The 23,473-nt window shown below is 38.7% G+C and overlaps 1 protein-coding gene across 1 annotated transcript; it reads right to left on the bottom strand.

Annotated features, from left to right (window-relative positions):
- Positions 1-16,104: 16,104 nt before the first annotated feature.
- edn2 (endothelin 2) lies at positions 16,105-19,370 on the bottom strand. Its single transcript, XM_035182040.2, has 5 exons — positions 19,192-19,370; positions 18,439-18,592; positions 18,154-18,267; positions 17,465-17,548; positions 16,105-17,352 (listed from the first exon to the last, which is right to left on the bottom strand). The coding sequence occupies exons 1-5, from the start codon at positions 19,259-19,261 to the stop codon at positions 17,253-17,255; spliced, it is 522 nt and encodes a 173-aa protein (XP_035037931.2). The 5' UTR covers positions 19,262-19,370; the 3' UTR covers positions 16,105-17,252.
- Between the last annotated feature and the right edge of the window lie 4,103 nt (positions 19,371-23,473).

Below are 23,473 nucleotides of genomic sequence, written 5' to 3' on the forward strand. Positions count from 1 at the left end.
TTAATAACCGTAAGGTCTACACAAAAAGCCCTTCCCAAAACGGAACGGGGGATAAGAAAACAATGAACCACTAACTGAAAACAATCTGCAAAGAAATTAAGATGAACCATGAAAACAAAAGAACACTGGCAGAAGTTATCCACAGAGTTCAACAATACACGAAGAAACACCAACCAACTAATGCACACTAGTACCATAGATACTAGCCATGTCAATAACTAAGAACTAAAATATAGAAAAACACTATCTATGTCTTATGTGTTATTTTTTGCATGTTTGTTTTTTTTGTATATGTCTTTACTCCATGTGGAAAAGTTTATCTACCAAATTAAAGATTGTACAAATTCTATGGAATAAATAAAAAGCAAAAATAAAACAAGACGGTTCAAGTAAATAGAAGACAACACTTCTGAAACAAGAGTAACTGTGCTTAAATGTGTCAACTCAGTGTTTCCCTGCCTTTAGCGCCTGTGTATAATGGGATCCTCTTATTTCGTCATATCCCTGAAAAGTTTGTGGAGCAGGTGTGGAAAACTAAATGTGGTAAATATGTGGTCTGTAGAGTTGGTCAAGCTTTGATGATGTTATACTAATAATGGTATGTAGGAAAACACAGAGCTCAACATTTGGATTTCAAGGGTCATTACACATTTATGACTTTCACAGTTACTAGACTGCAGCATGTTGCAGATACAATAAATGACATAGTAGTTACTAGCTAAACAGTATTAGCTGTCCCAAATAGCTAGTCAATTGTTATTGCATAAAATAAATTCAGCTAGACTAGATTGGAGAGCTTCAGTTTTTTGTCAAATCTCAACTCTTTAACCACAACAAATCATTAGCCCAATCACATACTTTACTACAGTATCACCAATGGGTAAAGTACATCTCTAACATAGTTATACAATGTTTATGTAAGTAAGGAGCCCGAATTATTATCAGTAAAATTTGCATATTAAACATAGACAAATGAAAAATGGATGAATGTATGTATTATATTTTTCACAAGTCTCTTTTACAGCAGTTATTTTGAGTTGTCGCAGAAGGAGAGGCCCAAGTGTAACTGATATCATTAGCAATGTTTTATTCAAGGGTCCCAGTAATTCATTTCATTATTTATGCCTGTGATTTTTCTACTGTGAAAAAATGTGTCAAAATATCTGCAGTGTAATTGGTCTATTGTTGAGTTATTATAAGGCTGAATGAACATGATGTAAATGGTAGAGGTGGAGCTCATTTGAAATGATCACTAATGTCCATTTAAACAGTTCAATCTAAACTAAACTATATTACTAAATGGAGTAAAAAGTATATTTCACTATAATATGTGGAGACGTAATAAGCAGAAAATTAAAACTCTTAAGTAAAACCGCAGCAATGTATTATCTAACAAGTAATTTAACAATTGTATTTTTTCAGTAAAGTTAGAGAAAATAGAAATAAAACAGAGTATAATCTTCACAAGAGGCCATCAAACACAAGTGCATTAATGTAAGTTCACCAAACTTGAACTCCACCTGAACGCCTCCTTGCTCATGTTAATTGGAAGTGAACAGGAGGCGAAGGTTCGCCACTGAAGCACTTGAATATGTTTGATTGGGCCAGAACTCTTTCATTGTCAGCATCTTCTGTTGCTCACTTCCACTGTGGTTTTGTTTCGGTTGCATGGCTTTTTTTATTTGTGTTGGAGCATTTGCATTCATGTTTTACGTTAATCTGTAGTGAAATGTCTTTTAATCGCTGAACCTTAAAGCAAAGTAGTTGGTAAATTATAACAACCTTCCTCTGCTGACAAAGCAAACTGTGTTAAGATGAATTCAGATGTGGAAATGTTCACCTTTTGAATAGCTCAAGGGAGCATTATTGCTATCCTTCCTATAGGATAAAGTAACATATTCATGTTTGCATGTAATTCACAGTGACTGAAGTAATACCAGCATGTAATATGTACTTGCCATTTATAGGAAGGAATACTCTATAATAAATCTGGGAAGTTGGCTGGAAGTTTATTACAGCCAAATGTTTTATTGTTGCTGCCACAATGCAGAAAATAATAATAATAAAATTGTGTGGTGTGTAATTTACACTCTTGCATGCAACGACAGCTTAACATACTTTGTGTGCAAATGAGTCTATACGCATGACCATAATATACAAGTGGAAAACGTGAAACAGCAAAAACACAAATGTGGGTTATATTTGGGTGCACGGGTGAAACCACTGTCCTGATAATAGAGCCGCCTACACTTCCCTCGTGTCAGCGTGCAGGAAACAGACAGGAAAACAATTAGATAAGCCATCCTGAACAACAGATTATGGTGGACTCGTGATTGCAACCCTCATTATTGACCTTGCTTTATAAATCAGTCAATGATAGAGAGCAGTGACACTGAACACTTTCCCTTTCTGTCAGCATTGTAATCTGCCATAGCAAGCTGCATCATGCAACACTAAATACTATGTAAATATAAATAATGCTGTCAGCAAGTCAAGTGTAAACTATTAGGAGTAGACAGGCTTTAACCGTCCATGCAGGTCAACTGCGTTATTAAAAACACATGGATGCATTGGTCAAATGCAAGTAAGTACATTATTTAAAGGGGAGAAACGACCTACTTTACATAAGATTTTCAATGCAAACATATGATCAGAACATAATTCATTTTACAGACCTAGATTAAGTATTCAACTGTATTTACATGAGTTTTAATGAGCAGTAAAGGAGTTGCTGCCTTACACCTTTTTTGTCAGGTTCGATGAAGCAGATAGACCCAGGATGCAGAGTTTAAACAAAAAGTGTCCTTTTAATAGGTGAATGTCCAACAGGAACGAAACAACAAACAAAGGAATCTCAAAATGTCAAAACAGAAAAAACAAAAGCACACAGGGGAAAACACCAGAAGCTTACGAGGAGATGCAGAGGACGGGAGCTCAGGAGACAAGGGATACATAGGAACATAAGACAGGCATTTAGACAACGAACCGACAAGGACAAGGGGCAGCACAGACACATATATACACACACAGGGAAGGCAGGGACAATTGGACACAGGTGGAACACATGAGGACTGGTGCAGACAATCACAAGGACAGGAAGTGAAGAAAACACTAGGAACAGAGCCTACAAAATAAAACAGGAAACAGAAAACATGTGACACCGAAACAACTCATAGACAAACATAACCACAAGGATGTACAAGAAACACGAGGTAATAATTAAACAGAAAACACTCTTCATAAAGAGGCGTAAAAATAAACACTCAAAAATACAAAACCGTGACATATTTGGCTTTTGGTGTGCGTGCGAAAAGCAAACCTTTGTTAATTTTCTTCACTGACACCTCCAACTCGCACTCATTTCACTCATGGATTTTCAACTCTTCATTCTTTACAGGCTGTAAGGTTTCCAATGTCACTGGGTATGGAAATAGTTTTTGTTGTATAGGCCTTACTAGGCATAAGCATAGGCCTAGTAAGGCGGGTATGGAAATATTTGTTGTTGTATAGGCCTTACTAGGCTTAAGCATAGGCCTTTACTCACTGCACTGAATAGTTTTAGCTGCTTTTGATACTTTAAGTTCATTATGTTAATCATGATAAACCTGCAATAACTCATCTTTTGACCACTTGGCTGCAGCGACATAGTTGTCGAATCGTCCAAGAGCTTTATTGACATTCATTTGGAGTTGTGTTTTTGGCCACCCTTCTATTTTCAGATTCATTGCTTTCGCCCCCGAACTCCTGAGGGAAATGTCTGGCTTTTTAGCAACTATGGTAAAAGTGTCACTTAAGCCCATTTTCCACTGGTCCAAAAACCTACCAACAACAGTTTTTATACAAGGTGACGGAAGGTTTTGGTGCGTTTGTGACGTTGAACATGATGCACCAGAGAAAAAACAGCAAGACGAACTGTCAATACGAAAATATAAGCAATAAAAAGGACACAGGAGGAATGTGTGAGATCCAGCGAGTAGGTTGTTATTAAAATAGACTCCTAATCTTTTAGCGTCACAAAAACATCTGATGACAGAACACAAACAAGGTATTATTGCTGGTTTCACCACGTCATTTGCTGCTACTGCTCACGTTCCCTTGTTGGAGGAGTAAGCCCCTTATCACAGAATGAAGTCCAAAGGTGTGTCATCTGAGTCTGAGCACCTGGTGTCTGAAGGAAAAAAACACTATGATCATGTCGTATCGAGATAATGAAGTTGTTCTTGCATCATCAAACCTTTCTTGTTCTATAAATGTCACATTATTATTTCTTTATAGTTTAAAATCTGATTTTTGCTCCTGATTGAAGGTTGTGGTTTTAAACTCCTCTTTATGATCACAGAATTGCACATGATAACACTTACAAATCTGAGGTAGATCAATTATTCCATACCTCCTCACTATGCTTTCACAATAAACATTACATCCATACATTTTAATATTGCTCTTGATGGAAATGGTTCGCTCAGCCCTATTCTTCTCGCTTTAGATTTACATCCAAGTCACTCAAAAAGAAACAGGCACCTCACAGCTGACCCAGCTGACAATATAATCCACCCTGAGAAAGTGGAAAATGAGCTTGGTTTAGCTGTGGCTCACAGAGATACAAGAAACTGAAATTTGAAATGACAGGCAGATTGAAATACGTTGATAGTGTGAGCTTGAAGGCTGACATCGCAATCTTTGAGGATCAGAGAAATGATACAAATCACACATGACGCAAATCTCACCCCAACTGTGACTTCTCACACAGTTTTCTTGTCAATTCTATCTTTTGTCTTGATGTGTGCTGTGAAAAGACAGGCACAGATGCGTTCGATTGTTGTTATAAAGTGGCCGATAGTCCGATGGGTGACAGGATAATATGGAAACAAAAGGAACGTCTCTCAGATAGGAGCACAGAGCATCAACATTAGAAGTTACGCTCCGGAAAATGCAGTTGCAAATAGTTGAAAATGCACCACTAATGTTAAAAACAGTCATATTACAGCAACACAACACACTAACACAATTAGAGAACAGGTTGTCAGCCTTTTTATTGCCTGACAGGTCAAACAAGAGAGTCTGCGTAATCAGACAAAGTCAATAGTATCGTTTAGAAATGTTTCCATAACTTGTAAAGGGCTTTAGGAAAAGTGCAGGAGGCATATTTGTGCAAATGTAACACAAATGACAAGGTTATCAGGTTAGGTTTTCTGGAAGGATGTCTGTGAAGAATGACACATCGTCTGTACCTGGACTCAGACATTAGAAACAGTATGTGACTGCACAGAACAAATACAGTTTTATGATGGGAAGACAGGGGGACAGAAGATATATGAAATACAGCATCAGTTACTGGAAGCATTACAGTGTCACTGTCTCAAATTGTAACATTCACATACAGTGTTTGCTTTATTACGTGTTGGAAAGACTCAAAGACCTTTCGTAATCTATCCATCATAGTTAGAGATGTGGTGTATGAGGTGATTTAACATTAAGCTAGTTAGTATACTCTCTCCTTTAAAAGGACCAGGTTGAATGCAATTTAAAGCAGATTAATGAAAATGATCACTACTTGGAGTTGTGTGTCCACCTGATTAATTTAGTCCATTTAGCTTTGATTTGGTCTCCACCTACTCCAGAAACAATAATGTGTCTCTTTATCAACCAAGTGCTTTACCTATTTTTTGCTATAACTATTTTTCTCTGTGTGTTTATCACTACAAGCAGCTCCTGTCATTTTCAAATGGTTGATCAGTTATTCTCAATATAAAAATAGCGATTATAGTGCTCCTAGCACCTTCTGCATGTATTACAATCTCATGGACTAGAGTGGAATTGTAAAGTGACTCTCTAGAGCTTCTTTGATGTTTACTCATAAGATGTTTTTGTTTTGGGCCAAATTTAAAAAGAAACCCTCAGCTTTTAGCCATGTTGATAGCCAGGAGACTGACCGACCACCTAGTCCAAGAAAAACAGGATTTTGTCATGAGCTGCATTAGCCATATTATTACAGCTACTGACTGCAGCTGATATCATCCTCTTTAATTCACTGGCTTCCCCCTGCCAACAACCCTGGAAAGGCAAGATAGAATACCTCATTGTGATAATGAAACTTTTAAGACATCCTCTGTAATTAAAATCAAGTCAGATAACAAACTTAAGATTTTTTGATCGAAAACGTGCCTGACATTATCAGCATCATTATCAGCATCCAGTGCTGGAAAAGGGTAAACATCAGATTCCAAGGTTTGAGAGTTGGCAGAGGTAACTCTACAAGGTAAGGGTCAGGCTAAGCATCATAAGACACAACTGAGTTTTTTTCATGTTTCAGTTAATTTCTACCCACAAATTTGTGTCATTCATGACTATGCCAGACACAAGCCTAGATAACTGTTTCTTTGTTGGTTGAATTATTATTGAACAAAAAAATTCAATTTGTGTGTAGTTTACACGGCGAGTAAACTATAGAACAAAGAGAAAACAGTAAGTAGCTCCGGGAGCTCCTTTTGACAAGCAAACAAGTTAGCCTTTAGCTCAGCATTTTATCAATTGGCCCTATAGCTTTTTCATCAGGATTTGGAGGAGTTAAAAGCAGCCTGCAGCATTACACCTAAATTGGGAAACAGCTTATGCCAAGACTCTAGAAACCAATATTATTCCAAAAATGTGCAGATTGATTTGTTGCCATGACGAGGCATATCCCAGTTGGATCCACCCTTCCTCCTGCCACCCCCTCTCCAGTCATCATGAATAAAGGTCATCATCCTGGGCATTCCCACTCGATAAAGCTAAGAATGGGAGCATGTGGAGAAAACGGGGAGCCTCATGGGAACTTGATAAAACTGTTGTCTGTGGCAAGAGTTTTTGTTTTAAGAGGAGATTCCTGAGACTATAATTAGTTACCCAAAGATCTGCAGAGTGTCAGGTATATTTAGGCTCGGAAATAAAACAAAGCTGTCTGAAGTTATGGAATTTGTCAGAGTGTCCATTGACGAGGTTGAGGTGTGGGCTAGTGTCTGTAATGTTTCTAAGGGGATAAACATTACAGAGGTTGAGGTGTGGGCTAGTGTCTGTAATGTTTCTGAGGGGATAAACATTCAACAACGGAGCAATAGCTGCTCCACATTTACAATGATGACATGTTAGTGTCTAGAACTAAGATGGAATTTACCCGTTGGAATTCACCTTCCTTTGTGAACAAGGTCATTGTCATGTCTTTACCTCCCACAGTTTTTGATGAACAACTTGTTAAAAGTGGAAAAATCTGAGTCAAACAAGGACGAGCCCAGGTCACATTAAAACAGGATTTGATGGGAATGTTGGAAACATTAGTTCCTCTCATGCCGAGGATGGTCGTCATGTACTACCTGGAGGCAGTGTTAATGTTTGGAGATTAGCTGCTTAATTGTGTTTACTGCGGTTTGAGTAGGCGGCACAAATGAAGGGTGTCATTGCAATGCAAACCGCTCCCATTCTCTGATCGTCCATGAACCGTGGCATGTTGGCTTGTAGACGAGCAGATTGCCTCAGGCACAGGTAATGTTTCGGATGAGATGAGTTGAGATGTGGGTCAAGGTGTCCTGGTTTGCAGAAAAACAGAGATGGTGATACTTAGGTTCAGAATATCAAATGTTTGAGAAGAAAGTTTCGGCAAGAAGAGAAATTTGTAACTGTGGGAGTGCCACTTTATTTAAAAAGTATATATATTTTTATTTAAAACATATATTATTAATATAATGTTAATGTTTATTAACAAAAAAAGATTCAATATCTTTGTATCTTATGTGTTTACATGCTGTATCAAGATCTTTTTCTTTAACCCGTCCATAAACAAAGTACGACAAATATTCCTTTAATTTGTGCTTTTATATTTTCTGGTAAGCCTCACTTCAAGTGGAGAGAGAGATACCACAATAAACTACAGCTCCGCCATGTAACCTACTTGAACTAAACAAAAATTACAGATATTTCTGTCAGTTTACAAATTAGTTACAAACAATATAACCCAGATGTTTATCTTGTCATTTCGGTAGTTCTTATCATACTAATATTTGATTTTAAAGTAGTTACTTGATACTATAAAACAGATTATGACACAATTGACACCTGAGACTGACTCATATGGGTTTGAGTTAAAGTTAGCACAAATACGTCACCAGTGCAAGAGGGTTGTTTCACAAAAACATTTTTTAAAGTATATTTTCCTCAAGGGTGAACTGTTCTTTAAAGAGGATCGCATCTATACTTTTTATACCTTTCTCTTCTTCTGTCAAGCCACTACAGGCAAAGTAAAGATTTTTTGGGGCATTTAAGTGTTTTACATTTTGTAAATTGCTTTATTGTTTCTTTGTCTGTTTTTAGATTTTCAAAGCCACTACAAAAAGAGTTACAATCCAGCAGTTTTATTTCATTGACTGAAATAAAACTGAAAAGATTATGTCATGCCTTCATGTTTTGTCCTCCCTTGCTCGTGTTGTCCTACCAGATAAATGGATAGAGATTATCAGAAGTTCCTAATGATTTGATGTTTGACTTATGCATGATATTGTTATAAGGTGATGGTGGTGTTGTGATGTGGTTTTACAAGTTGTCTTCCTCATTCAACAGTGACCTGGTACCTGTTTACATTCTTCAGCAAAGTTATTTTAAATGAAGACAGCTGAAGAAATGTTGGTGATAAAATAAAATAACAAAAAGATTCAGATTGTATAACTATTCCAATGATCATTAACAAACAGGGAATTGTGCAAAATAGAGTAAAAATGTATATGATGCTAGAATTTTCTGTGAACGACTTTAAAAGACTAGTTTCTTAACAGAAATGCCAACATGTCATAGCACAGGTGTTAGTTACAACAGTGAGAGATGGCTACATTCCATTCAGCTGAGCCAGTTGCACTGAGCTGCTGTGGTGCTCACTGTGATGGTTTACTGAGACACTAAATGGAACACAGCCGTTTTTAATCTTATCAATTATCAACTATGCTTTACCTGCTACAACAAGTCTAAAAGGTACCATGTGCTCCTCAATAACAATAACAATCCAATATCATATTTTTTTTCTTTACTATGTCAAACTATTACTTTCTGGTTTCTGGTGACAGTGTTTCAAAGAAATTACACATCAGTCAGGCCACACACACATACAATTCACTTGAAGATTAGCTGTGCATCAATCCTTTTTCTTACATTCCCGAACAAATACATAGTTCCTCCTGTTTGAGAAACATTTACTGGAAAACTACGGTGCCCAGGCCTTTCTCAGAAGTAAGATTTTTATTTCTCTGTGTGTGTGTGTGTGTGTGTGTGTGTGTGTGTGTGTGTGTGTGTGTGTGTGTGTGTGTGTGTGTGTGTGTGTGTGCTCTTGTACAGCTTCTTTGTGAGGACCAGTTTGAGTCTACGACCAACGGAGTGAGGACATTTTGGGAAAGTGAGGACCTTTTGGCCGGTCCTCACTTTGTAGGTTAAGGGTTAGGCATTTAGTTTGGATGGTTAGGGTAAGGGAAAGGGGCTAGGGAATTCATTTTGCCAATGAGTGTCCTCACTAAGACAGCTGTACAAACGTGTTTGTGTGTGTGTGTGTGTGTGTGTGTGTGTGTGTGTGTGTGTGTGTGTGTGTGTGTGTGTGTGTGTGTGTGTGTGTGTGTGTGTGTGTGTGTGTGTGTGTGTGTGTGTGTCACTGTGAATCAGCAATCCACTCTTCAGATTATTACCATATTAGTGATTTTCTCTGTCATGGGATCTTCATCTGTTAGTAATAACATCATCACATTTCAATCAGCATTCCTCACTGACATTAGTGATAACACAGAAAATTCCAAACTTACTCGGCTACACCTTGTGTGGGGATGATATGAATCAATATGCTAAAGTATTTTTCTGAAGTTAAAAGAATTCCTGTGTGTAATCGACATGCCTGTTTCACTTATACCTGACCTTCTTCAAAAGTGACGTTCAACTTCGGAGGAAGTCACCAGCTCTTGACAAAGATCGTATCTTCTGGAAATTGGTGCGCCGGTTAATCTCCTCGGCTGGGCAAACAAGCACAGCTTTGTTAAATGAGGTGTGAGTCGAGGAGGGCGAGGTCTGCAGGAGTGCGAGGGTCTCCAGAAAATCAAACAAACTGTGTGCCTGATGCCTGTTTCAGTATAATAAACGAACAGATGCAGTGATCCAGTGCTCGCTCACTCTCTCTATTTGCAGATGCTGGAGGTGGCTGCAGGGTGTCACAGATTTATGGTCCACATAATGGTTAGAGGAGATGAGGAAGCACTTAATAATCAACTGAGCGGAGACCCCACGTGGAGAAGAATGGAGGCAGAAATTCTTATTGAATGACTTATATGTGCAGGTGGGAAGGCAAAACACTTCCTTTTGTGGCGATGTCCTGTGTGGAGGAAGTTAGCGATGACATGAGTGAAACAAGAATCCAGCCATGTAAAATCATTCTGAATACGGGACACAAATGCATGTTGTCACTTTTGTGGAGTATTAAACATCAACCACCTTCTTTAGGCATCTACAGTCTCTGTTATGAGTCCAGTGTAAAACAAAGTTTAATGGAAGATCTCTGAATGAATAAAAGTCCTCTCTGAGGTTTTCCTAGGAAGAAATTGCGGTTGGGGAGCCACAAATTCTGGTGAGCTGCAGCTTTCAAAAACTCTGTATTCAGTGTATCGAGTCACACACGGAATTAGGAATTTATTTCTGGCTAATATCATTGCAGATAGTTCTTACACTCAGTCACAGTATGCTGTTATGTCACCAGGTTTTTCCTCAATCTGTCAGTCCTCCTTCGCCTTCAAAAGGTTGTACTGAAACAGTTGCTAAGAGGTGTAGGATGCATCCAATGCAACTGTGGTATCCTTTATTTAAATTAACTTATTCCCTCTTTCTGTCTCTGGGTTTCCCCTCATTTTCTAGTGTCCAACAAAAGTCAGATAAAAGTTATCTTTAACCAATTCATACAAACTTTTTTTTTAGCTGTGTTGTGTCCATCGACACCACACTCAGAAACATATTATTATGATCATATATTATTAATATAAGATCAGGACACCGTCAACACTTCAGAAAGTATTCACCCCCTTCCCTTTGTCCTGTTGATTTTGGATACAATTGCTACTATTGTACACCTCAATAACCTATAATGTTAAAATGATCTCACCTCTTTTCTTAAAATTTCTTAGTCAGGTACGTCTGGTTTACTTTAATTATCCATAAGGTGTGGACTGTATGTTCACCTGTGGGAAACTGACATGATTGGACATAGAATATGTGTATAGAATGTCCCACAATTCTCACTGCATGTCAGAAACCAAAAGTCCCCGGAATCTGTGTGGACGTCTGCAGACAAGGTTGTGAGTCAATTTGTGTTATTGTGGTTGTTAAATCACATGAGCTGTGTAGGTCTGTGATCGTCCTTTCTGATGCACCCGAGCAATCAGCTGGCATGCCTGGCATGTATCTGCTGTCACTGTCTCTGCGCCTCTGCCTGCTGCGGATGAATGAATAAAAGGAAACTGAAAGCTTGAAGAAAACTACCACCATGCCCCTGTCCCTCTCTGAGAAAGACATCCCTCCTGTATGTGTTAAATATGTGTGGACCTGCTGGTCTTAGTTTGAGATAAGGTTTCCTTAAAATGCAACTTAACTGTTACAATTCTTCATTTGCAGACAGAAAAGTTCTCTCCTCATCTTTACTATGAGAGAAGAAAGAGTAAAAAGCATAATTTATTATTTTATATAATTGCATTCAAATCAATAATTTATTTGAATTGCTAATATATTTTTCTAATAAATAATTTTAATGTAAATTTTGTACTTGTAACCGACATGCCATGTATGTCTACGTGTTTATCTTTAATTAAAACATATATATTTACTTTAATTATGTATAGATTTCATTGTGTTTGCCATCATCCACACAGTGTTTGTCCATCAGGTCTTTGTGGACGTGCATGTAAACATCGTCCCTTTGCCTCGTTCAAACTTTTCCTGCCACAGCTCGTCACGTATCCACCTGCCCCGCATTTACCTGCTGAGATAGCAGCCAGCCATCGTCAGGTGCCTGAATGGCAAATTAAGATTTCAATCTTCCGTGTCGCTCGGAGGACGCTGGTCGTTTACAGAATTTTACAGACATTGTTTATACTGTTGCAATTTGAGCGGCAGACGCACCGTGTGCAGCTATCACTGTATCTCGTGTACGTGTGCCCGCACACATGGGATGCGAAGACCATCTCTAGACCATCTCTAGACCATATTGTGAAGAATGCCATCCAGTACAGGCATGCCAGCAAGGTAGTGTTGAAACATAAAGACACAAGTTTTCATCTGGGGGAGGGAATGTGTTGTTGTCTGAGGCCATTACTGGCAGGCAGGTCATGTCCCATAGGAAACATCGACCACGTATACTGTTAAATATTCATATTGTTTGACATTTTTTTGTCTTTGAATGATTAATCTGATTAATTTGAATTTGGTGAGGAAGCATCCAGGAATGTCTTCCATGCATAACATCGAGTGTTTATTCACTGTGAGCCAGTTCTCTGAAGTCATGACACTTTGCTCTGAAATGACTGGAAAGTTACCTTGAGTGAAACTTCTCCCTCTGCTCCTGACCGAGCCTGCTTCCTTCCTGCTTGTCCTGGTGGCTCGGTTGCGGCTAGACTTCATGTTTTGGTAGCAGCATGCATGTTTGGACCGGCAGTGCTGATAGGCCAGTCTGTCCCCAAGCCGCTCCAGTCCTTGCAAACAAAACCAGGAAGAGAAGGAATGTGGCAAACAACGGTTCTTACTGTAATTGTAACCGTTTCGGACTAGAACTGTGCAACAGCAACAAAAACAGTGGATGTTGCAAGAATTTTTGTTGTTCAGACACAAAGCCACAAATTATTCTTTAAGGTTTGTCTTAATTTTAGAAGTCAGAAACTATTTCAGGGATTTATTTTTTAATTTTTCCACATCCCACAATGTAGTATTTACCAAACATTTCTTCCTGCACTTTCTTATGCATCATTAGAAAAATAAAATATAACAACTTTTACCCCATTTTATAATTATTATTATAAAATGGGGTTATTATTATTCAGCCTCTTTTTATGTATATTTGCCCCAACATTTATTGATTTGTAATTCCAATTGTGATTTATACCCTTGTGTATAAAATTGTTTCATTAGATCATGCATAGGCTAGATGGGCGACACGTCTACACCTCCACCCATTATCCAGAAATGTCGCCAACATATCCTGTATACGAACGCTGCCATCTTGTGCATTAGGAGCCAGATCCTGCATTGTGATCAGGGAAAGGAGCTGCGGTAGCAGTTGTCAATCATCTTGAACATACATCTGTGAACTAAACCTAAAATGACAGAAACATCTTTGAGAAAAATGGGAAATTTTTGACGTTGCCTTTCGTCTTTTCGTTTCTTCTGTTTCTTTATTCTTTATGTTGCCACGTTTTGGATTTGTCCACCACTTTGATCCAGATTGCTATAGAGTATCTGTACAATAGCAATGTGTGTTTAGTGCTAGCTAAAACCCATTAGCATGCCAACACACTAAGCTAAGTTGGTGAACGAGGTAAACATTATAACTGCAAACCAATAGCAAGTTAGTGTTGTCAATGTGGTCATGTAAATACGTTACATTAGCATTTAGCTCATACAGTCAAAGCTGTGGATAAAATATGAACCGATCCAGTGTTTATTACAGCCCAGTAAGGCTGATGGGTTTGACCCAGCATGTTGTTGTTGTTTGTTTTAACCCCAAAATGTATAAAATGTACTTAATTGTTGGGTTAAAGATAAAGATAATGAAAAAATGCAAATGGCTCAATCATTAAAAGTTACTCATTTTATTTTGGTCAACTACTGTTGAAATGTATTGATGAAATTAAATCACAGCAAAATTATGAAATCATGAAACAAGCTGTTCTGTCACATATAAATGTGAATTCAAAAACATAACACAACTGCTCCAATTGGGCCCCAGGGAGACTCTCACAAACAGCCTCAATCGCATAATCATGATTTACTACCACCCAGCATCTAGAGGAGAAAAAACAGTCAGGGAACCAACAACATTTAAAGACTAAAACAAAGCAAAACAATGCGGCTCGTGTTATGACAACGGTGTGATTAAGGTTGCAATCTCATTCCTCCATCCAGCCCATATCAGTTCCCTGAGCAAACAGCAGACATGCTCCTGTTTTTCCTGTGTTTCTCTTCCTCCGCCGCGTCTCTCCTGCACTAAAGGAATTCAGCAGGAATGCAGAAAAAGCATCCTGTTTTCATTCCACTCTCTGAGTCAGCTATTCACACTCTGTAGTGCACGCTTGGGGGTCTGCGAGTTCATACCGACGTCATGGTAAATAACTAGGAAGTCACCACGTGAGGCTAATGGAGACGCAGGTGCATGTTGTTCCTGCAGTCAAACTGACCCAGTTTGTATGTCATCCCTCCACCTCTACTCCAACACAGGAGCTGATCACGTTTTCCTCACCAAAATACGAGCAATGAAACCTCTTGTACAGATGATTGTGAAGTTTGAATAGTGCTAATACAACACTTATTCTCATTGTCTGTCATTCCTGAAACACTTGACCTATAACCAAGGACATCCTGCAGATACCAGGAGGCCAGCAGTCGCCACCATCCTCCTTATTAAACATTTTCTGAGCTCATGTTCCTCTCGCACAACAGACTATCTAAAGTAAACATCGGCCTGCGGAGCGACGAGGGGACAGACAACCCACTACAAGGAGATAAGCACCACACGTTACACTACAGACAAAGACATTGTGTGTGTGTGTGTGTGTAGTAACCGCATACATCTCTTTATTTTGCTCTCGCTACTCACTGTGGGGCCGTTCAGCAGTTAAATGTTAAGCACAACTTCAAAGCAGACATTCCTGCCCTCTGTCTGCACAAGTGAGGGCTTATGAGGGTTTTATGGACAGAGACATGCAGGAGGTGGTCACTCTCTTCTGATCCTTGAACATAGTTTATAATGCACATAGGCTCATGCCAGCAAATGCAGTTTGATACTGATTAGACCCTTGGTTCATAAAGTGACACTTTGGAGTTCAGCTACAACTGCATGTATTTATTCATTACAGATTTCTCATCAAATCCATTTATATTTTTAATGACTCTAGCCTTTTTCAGCGGGAGTATGGACTCTTCGGAGCACCTAAATGGTGTTTTGTGTTCTTGCAATACTTTTGCTTGATGTCACAATACATATTGCATTATCTGCCAATAGTTTTACGTTATACTTTTACCTCCCAATACTTTTCATCTACTTTTCCTTCTTAGAGAGAAGAGTAGAGCGCGGTTAGGGTCTCAGATAATTATTCTCGAGCCCAAGACAAAACTAACCGAGCCTGATCTGATCCCGACAGGTATTCTGTTTTTGTGTCCGCACCCGACCTGAGCCTGATGGAGTAGATGTAAGCTGCACTGACTTTTTGTTATCAGCTTTCATTTAAAAATATGCCTCCGAACCAGCCCTGCCTCCCGACAGGCTCTTGTTGGATATCCATACTCTAATACATTGCACATTTCTGCTTATCTCCTTCCAGTGCAATCCCACAGCATGGATCAATTCATCGAGTGAACCTGTGAAATGGGTTTGAAGTACGCTGATATAGTACCACTCCTCAATAGGCATGAAAACATATATTAAAGTGAACTTGAACAAATTGTTAGACCAAGAGCTCTTTCTTGTACACAGGACAACTGCATGGATACAGTTGATAGCACACTTGATGAAATTATGATGTTGCATGATGGGAACTGGAAACTATTGTGAGATAACGCAAAAGTATTTCGAAAGAATGCAAAAGTTTGCAACCTTTATTACTTACTTGTATTACTTTCCAGCATTCATCAGGCTTTTATGTTTATCAGTCAAATGCTGTGTACAGTCATAGTACACACGCATGTTCCAGGAGGAAATTCTGTATTTTATCCCAAAATAGTTTGACTATCATATCAGTATTGGAAAAGTTCAAATGATAGTTCACACTATTTCATGCCATTTGTAAATGAGGATAAGTGACACAGCAATAAAAATGGCATAAATCAAATAATGAAAACACAATTGGGCCAAAGAATACTTTCTTTCACTTTTATTTTCTCATACACAATTCAGCGGATCATTCACAAATATAAATACATGTTGGAATAAGTTAGAAAATAAATAAATTAAATCGTTCAGCATTCAACAGTAAACAGTAAGCTGGTGAAGTAGCCATCATGCACGGCACTGAGGATGAGTATTTGAGTTACATGAGTTACAATGTCCATGTGTATCACTTCCTGATCTCTGAGGTCAAACAGATGGAGTCAATGGATACAGAGCCGATGCAGAGAAGGTAAGTGTGAATTTGTCAGAGGGAGAAAAACAGCATTTTTTTACATGCAGCACATCAGTGAAACTCTTAACGTCAATCAAATATTAAAGAGGAGCTATGCAGTTAACACGTAACCAACACAATAGTCCTACTAGACCTAATATAAAGCTGATTGTTTGTTAAGTAAATCCCAAAGTTGTGGCCTTCAGTTCACCGTAGCAGTGTGTGCCAGCAAGATGACATCTTCAAGTAAGCTTCATAATTAAAAAGCTGTTGGCTAATTTGCCATAAACAGCAGATATCTGCTCTGATACAGAGGAATGTTAAACCAAACCAAAGGTCAGCAATGAAGAGTGAATAAATAGTTTCAAGGACATTTGAGTATCCATGGAAAAAGTAAATAGAGTTTATACAGCTCTGGAATATGTAATGATCCTATAATCCTCAGGGCAGATAAGTTCTGGATCTAAAAGTATCCTTACAGATGAGTCAACCCAGAGCTTTGTCCAGAGTAACCAAACAACTGGTCACCATTTGGTCATTGAAGCCTTTTCTTGATGTGGTTGCACAATTGTCCCAAAGTCAGTTCCCATGTCATTGGTTTTGACAGATCCTTCCTTGGCATGTAGATCGTTATGAGGTTCGGAAAGGTTCAAGCAGAGTTCAAGAAATGACTCTTAACGTCTCCACCCAGCATTGTTCCTTTCATAAGACTTGATTTCTATCTTGAGGATCGCATTATTTTGTTGATCAGAGGCTTGATCCACGTGCTTCCCCTGCCTTCAGGTAAGAGTCTTGAAATGTTGTAGAACCCTGGTGCCCGCACTGAAGGCCGCTGGAGGAGTCCCCTGTCCATGAATTTGAATCCACGGCAATTAAACCCCTTCTGGTTTTCCTTTCAATCCTCTATCTCCTCGTTCTGCCCTTGAGCATCTTGACTAAAGCTATGCTCTTGTTTGATGACAGAACGTCTTTTGCGATGGCCATGTTGGACTTGACCACAGATCTGCAGGGGGAAAAAAATCAAAGAATAGCAGGTTAGAGGTTTGTCACATCTTTAAAATGGCCACCAAACATATGGATTTAAAGGTACATCTGTAAATTCTTTTCTCATTCACCTGAAAGATTGCAGCAGTGTGTTGCTGTGTATGTTTCCAGATTTTACTGAGGAGCCCAAAACATCAGTGCTTGGGTTCTGAGAGCTGTGGACAGAGAGAACAAGAGCATTAAAACAAGGACATGACCCTCCAAGTACCTCAGGGAATTAATGTGGGTCCTGTCTTGCATTATCATGTTACTTGAAGCAAAAGTAGTTTAGGGTTGCCTGAACAAATTCCTTTGAATTCCTAGCTAATATATTTTTAGATGCCTTATGGGCAGAAATGCAGGGCGTGCCTCACAAACCACCACCTAGGATAAGATCTAGAGATGGTTACTAATCCATTGTGGCAGTTTTATGGCGTCAGTAACTGTAAGGAAGTAACAAACATTCTAAACTTTCCTAAAATAGCAAATAAACATTTGTGATTTCTTTCAACCTTCTAGGGAAATGCGGGCCATTCCCTCCGCTGCGACTGCTACCCTCATAATGTTGTAACATTATCACAGACTGAATCATTTTTGTCTCCTCACTGACTCGTCCCTTACAACAACATACTGCTCAGGCTTGTTACACTTGACTAAAAGTGGAGAGAGACAGAAAAGCTACTGTGATAATATCTAGCATCCAAAGGAGGCTACGTGATGACGATTCACTGTGGTGTAGGTCTAGGTGGATGGAAAAAAGTTAGAAGGGTAGAGGGCTCACCTGTTATGACAGAAACTGGTGCAAGTCTTATCCGAGGAGTTACCGCATTTGCAACGGTCGGTTGAACGGCGGCGGCGAGACGGGGGACTTCCCAAACCATAGGGAATCAGTTTACTGTAAAAGGAAAAGGAAATGTATTAGCAACAACTCTGCTGAGAGGGTGTAGAAATCAGGCATTGGTTTAGAAATAATCCCTGATTGCTGCTGGGTGTTAGGGTCAAGTTTGCATTAGGGTCTGGGTGTTAGGGGCTAGATGTAAGGATCTGAAGCAATCAGCAGCCTCACCTTGGCGTGTTGACCCAGATAATATCCAGGTGGCAGAAGTAGATGCATTCTTTATCATCCCAGCTGCTACAGGAGCAGCGTTTGGTCCTGACATGCTGTGAATGTGGAGCCTGAGCTTGCAGCTCTGCCCGCTCTGATAAGGGGTGTCCACAACCTAGAAAAACACAAAGGATCCAGAGATTAAAAAGCGCCAACTAATGCTTTGCTTTATGACTTTGCAGTTCATGCTTGTCACACAAACTCACTTTGCGAGCTAACACCCATCAGTGTGTCTCAAACAAATGTGGCTGTGATTACTCTGGAAGCTATTTATCATATAAGTCATGGAACTTAACCCAAGTCAAACAATCCTGCAAGTTCAAGGTGGTTGTAGTAGTAATCCTGTGGTAAGAATGTGATAATTCTTCAATAAAAGGTGGGTAACTTATTAAAGTAACTGGAAAGATGAGGCCAGCTCTCGTATTGCATCTAATCTTCCTGCAGATGGTCAAATTAAATCATTTAGTTTACGGTGTGAAAGCATTTTAAAGGTTGAAATCCTTTATTGTTGATAATGAAACATTGCTCAGCAAATTCTAACCATACCACTGAAACCCTTACTTAAACAGCCCATAATTAAGAAAGAACTGGTTTATATTATTTATACAACCAAATGTAATATATTTTGAAAGCAAATTTTAAACAAAAAATGGTAATGCAATCACAGCTACTTTAAAAAAAAAACAATCTAAACCAATAAGACAAGTCTCTCACCATATTGCAGAGCCATGCAGATGATGATTAAACTCATCAGGGTCTTGCACGCAAAGGAATCCATCACCATCCTCGATGTCTGATGTTCAGATGTGGAAGTGCAGCAGCTGTAAGTTCACAGTCTCCAGGAGGTGCAGACAAGTCTAAAAGGTCTGGTGTGTTGAGGCAGGAGAGCAGCAACAGGTGTTTTGTGTTCATGTCCCTACCAGGACGTCTTCTTATACCCCCACTCAGTGTGAGATATCACCATGGCCCCTCCCACCTTTGTTTTCTCATCTGTCTATGCAGAAAAATGCTGTTACACAACACACACATACTCCACCTGCCCTCCTCGCATTCCAGCACTGACCTCAGTGTACAGTTGTGTCAGCTCCTCCTACTGGCCAAGATGAGCAAAAGAAGGGGACGTCAGAAGGTTTCCACTAATTTTTGACAGTCATTGTTTTTGGCACTTCCTGTTCCATGATGGTTTCACGCATCATCAAAGTGGATTATTTATGTCAGTAAAATTGTTTTTGCTCCACATTTTGTCTTGTCAGAACATAAAAGTATCCAAGCAGCACACGTGGGACATAAACATAAAGAGGCAAAAGGCAAAAAAAACAACCAAACCTCTCATATGTTAATAAACTAAAAGAAATCCAAAACATATACAATATTTGACTTTAAAATCAATGTTTATGGAAGGAGGTATATGAGAGTTTTGTTGAGATTGAAACCAATTTGGTTGGTGTGCACATGTTGATGTATCACAGTGGGTGTGTGTTTGTTTTCTGCCACAGTTGGTGTGATTGTATCAGAGGGTGAAGTGAGAGAAGCAAAAGAATGTGACACAGATTGTGGCAAGATAAAAGAGAAGAAGAAGTAAAGAGGAAACAGGAAAAATAATTTAAAAATTGTAAGCTAAGACTGTGTCGTCAAACCCCATCACATGCTACAAGATTAAAGACAAAAATGTAGCTGTAATAATAATTGTAGTTTATTTTAATCTTCCTATTCAGAATTTACAAAGAGTGTGTTATGACTTAATGAAATGTTAGTACCAGATTATGAGTGTTTATTTGTCAAATATTAAAAACATTTCCAATGGTCAAACTGGTGTATAATGACTAATAAATACAGTATAACACAGCTATACTCATATACTAATATAAGAAGAAACACACATGAACCAATCCTTACTGTGTTTGAAAAACATTATTTACCAGTTTATTTGTACCGATCATCGATACTTATGTATTTTGGTTTGTCGTACGAGAGAAAGCCCAGGTATAACAGGATAAATGAATAATTAAAAACAAGCGCATTCCATTGAGGTGTGCCAGTTCCAGCATCCTGGTATCAACTCACAGTAACAGCTCACTGGAAGACTTGATGTAAATGAATCACTTATAATCCATTTTTTTTATTTCACCTCATTTGAGTTAAGTCTGACGTCTATTTACAGTACAGTTTAAAATGGTTTAAAACAAATGAAGAGTGGTTGAGGTTCATTCTTGACTTGAGTTTTCAACCATAGTTACCTATTAATTATGAACTAGTGTAGTGTCCATTCTAAACCTGTCTGTTTGCTTGTCTTGTGTTAAAGGGATAGTTCACCTGAAAAATGAAAATCCACTCAATATCTGCTGTTTATCAGAGGACTTTTAGGCATAAAACACGGTGTAGATGATGCCATTTCGAGTCGAATATGGAGGCATGTTGTGTTTTTTTTCTGTAGTTTTTTTTTACATCTGAAGAGGGAGTCACCAGTGTCTTCAATTGTATTGGATTTGGCTGCAACACTGTTTACCCCTGAGACTCCACAAGTGTTTTGTGGACTCAAACACATACACACACCCCTCCATCGGCATAGTGGTTAGTAGCTAACGAGTGAATTTTCGTTTGTTGTTGAACTATCCCTTTAATTCTCCCGAGTCTACTTTAGAAATATTTCTCGTCATTAGTGAAAGTTCTGTACTAATGAAGGATCGCAGCAACGAAACAAACACTGTCCTTTTACTGACCCTTAGCGTGTCAGTCCAATATGGTGAAACACAAAATTTAATTATCAAAAGGATGGTTTTTGATCATTTGGTTTGACCCAGTTGTCGACTGCTACTGGAGTTTATCTAAGGACGAAGAAGAAGACATCTCGGTCTGCAACTCAGTCTGCAGTTATTCAATATTTTTAAATATTGAACATATCACCTTTCCAAATCTGTATATGCCAAGTATGAAGCCTATAAGATGAACGGTTTGCAGGACATGCGTTCCACATATAGACAGACGATTGTGAAATTAGAAGGTAGATATACTGTGTTTCAGTGCAAAATGAAACAGTGACGTTCAGGTTATGTGAGGTCATGGCACGCTTTGTGTTTTTCTTTCTTTTCCTCTCGTTTTTCCTGTTTTTCCAGAGGCGTTGGGCATGCGGATGAGATGACGCCAGAAGCCGCAGATGAAGGGACCCCACAAACAGACGGAGGGTTTGCATGTGCCACACCAATGATACGAGGATGACGAAGTCAAGGAGAGCTGTCAGCAGCCCCCTCCTCCCCCCACAGACACACACACCCCTGAGGAGGAGGTGAGGTCATGGCACCATGGTCTCATACATTGTTACAAAACAATATCTCTGTGTGTGTTACACGCTTTGACCTTCGGAAACAGAGATACCGCCTGCCACATCAGCTCTCTTCTGCCCACACACATGCCACTGAAAGTCGTCTGACAAACATGCACACACGTGCTATCTCTCACCACTGACAACAACAGACATCATGGGTTTGACTACAGCCCGGCTGCCCACACAGTCCAAACAGTTACAGTAGACTATGTCATGGCCACATGCCGAGGTATTCCCTCCTCTAATCAGCTATAGAATGGATTACATAATGCAAATCCACAGGCATGTAGAAATTTGAAGGCCCAATGACAGTATGTGCTTCTGGTAGCAGGATACCACAAGGAGGACTGGAGGGACTAAGAAGAAACTGGAATGACACTTTTGAAACTCATGCAAAGATTTGGTCAAAGGACAAATCTGAAATCCTCATATGATTCTTTCATTTTAAAGGCTTCTTGTTGGGGCATGAGAGCACAATCCATCAACAACATTCATTAGAGACCGGTTTAAAATTTATATTTCATATACCAAATACTGCATATTATATTGTGTTTACTTATTTTTTTTCTTTATCACAAAACTTTTATCTTAGTATATTCTAATATTACATAACCAATATATGAATAATGTTATGGTACTTTAGTTAAAATTCCCTCAACTTCAATTTATCTACAACACATACCTTTCTTCAATAAAATTGTATTAATTATTATTTAATAAAATGTATCATTTCAAAAAAGATTAATATATCATAACTATACACATTATGCTATAATTATTTATTTACTGCTAGAAGTCCCTGACATGTTATTGATCTACAACATATATTTTTTTTAAATAGTTTTTAATCATTATTTATTTATTTATTTTTTGTGTTTTATTCTATTGATTTTATAGAGGACCCCTTTTAAAACAAACACTAAATAAGAATAAGAATTACAATACATGCACAATTTAAGTCATTTCTAATAAAGACAAACTGCCATCTCTGATCCATTAAGCATTGCCACAATCATCTATATCTAAAATTGTGAAAGCAGATGTTTTCCAGCACTTTTCCTACTACATCAGACTCAGTGGGAATATATTATACACAGGTAAAGTCATTAATGTTTTTTCTCTAAAAGTCAATGGTAAAGTTTTTGTGAAATTTCAACAGGTAGTTATATAAACAAATGTACCGTCACCATAAATGGTCAGAATGAGGTAGAAGCCACACAGAAAGGTCACAGATAAAAACAGGAAGGAGAACTATTGTTTAGGTCATTGAGGAGCTTCAACTCAAGTTTGGAAAATCTTGCGAGCGTCGAGGAATTTTTCAGCACAGAAGATAAAAGGAGTGACAGGAAAAAACACTGCTGAGACATGCGTATCTGTGTGTGGTCATTGTAGAGGTTAGTGGGCAAGCGATGTGCCAAAAGGATGCATTCACAGGAAGACTGGCATCCGACCAACAATTTGTTACAGAGAGGGAACAAAAACATCTAGAGCAAATATTTGTTCATTGCTGTAGACTGGATGAATGAGCTCAATCTCAAAGGTACCCCCCCTTCATTTCCACTTCCGTCTGTGTCCCTTTCCCCTTTCCCCTGCTCTCCCCAGACAAGGCAGTTGTAGTGTAAAAAATGTGACCTTATCTATTTCCCACTTCCGGCCTCTGCTGAGGGAGACAGA

Source organism: Hippoglossus stenolepis, chromosome 17, assembly GCF_022539355.2.
Source record: "Hippoglossus stenolepis isolate QCI-W04-F060 chromosome 17, HSTE1.2, whole genome shotgun sequence".
Classification (NCBI taxonomy): domain Eukaryota; kingdom Metazoa; phylum Chordata; class Actinopteri; order Pleuronectiformes; family Pleuronectidae; genus Hippoglossus; species Hippoglossus stenolepis.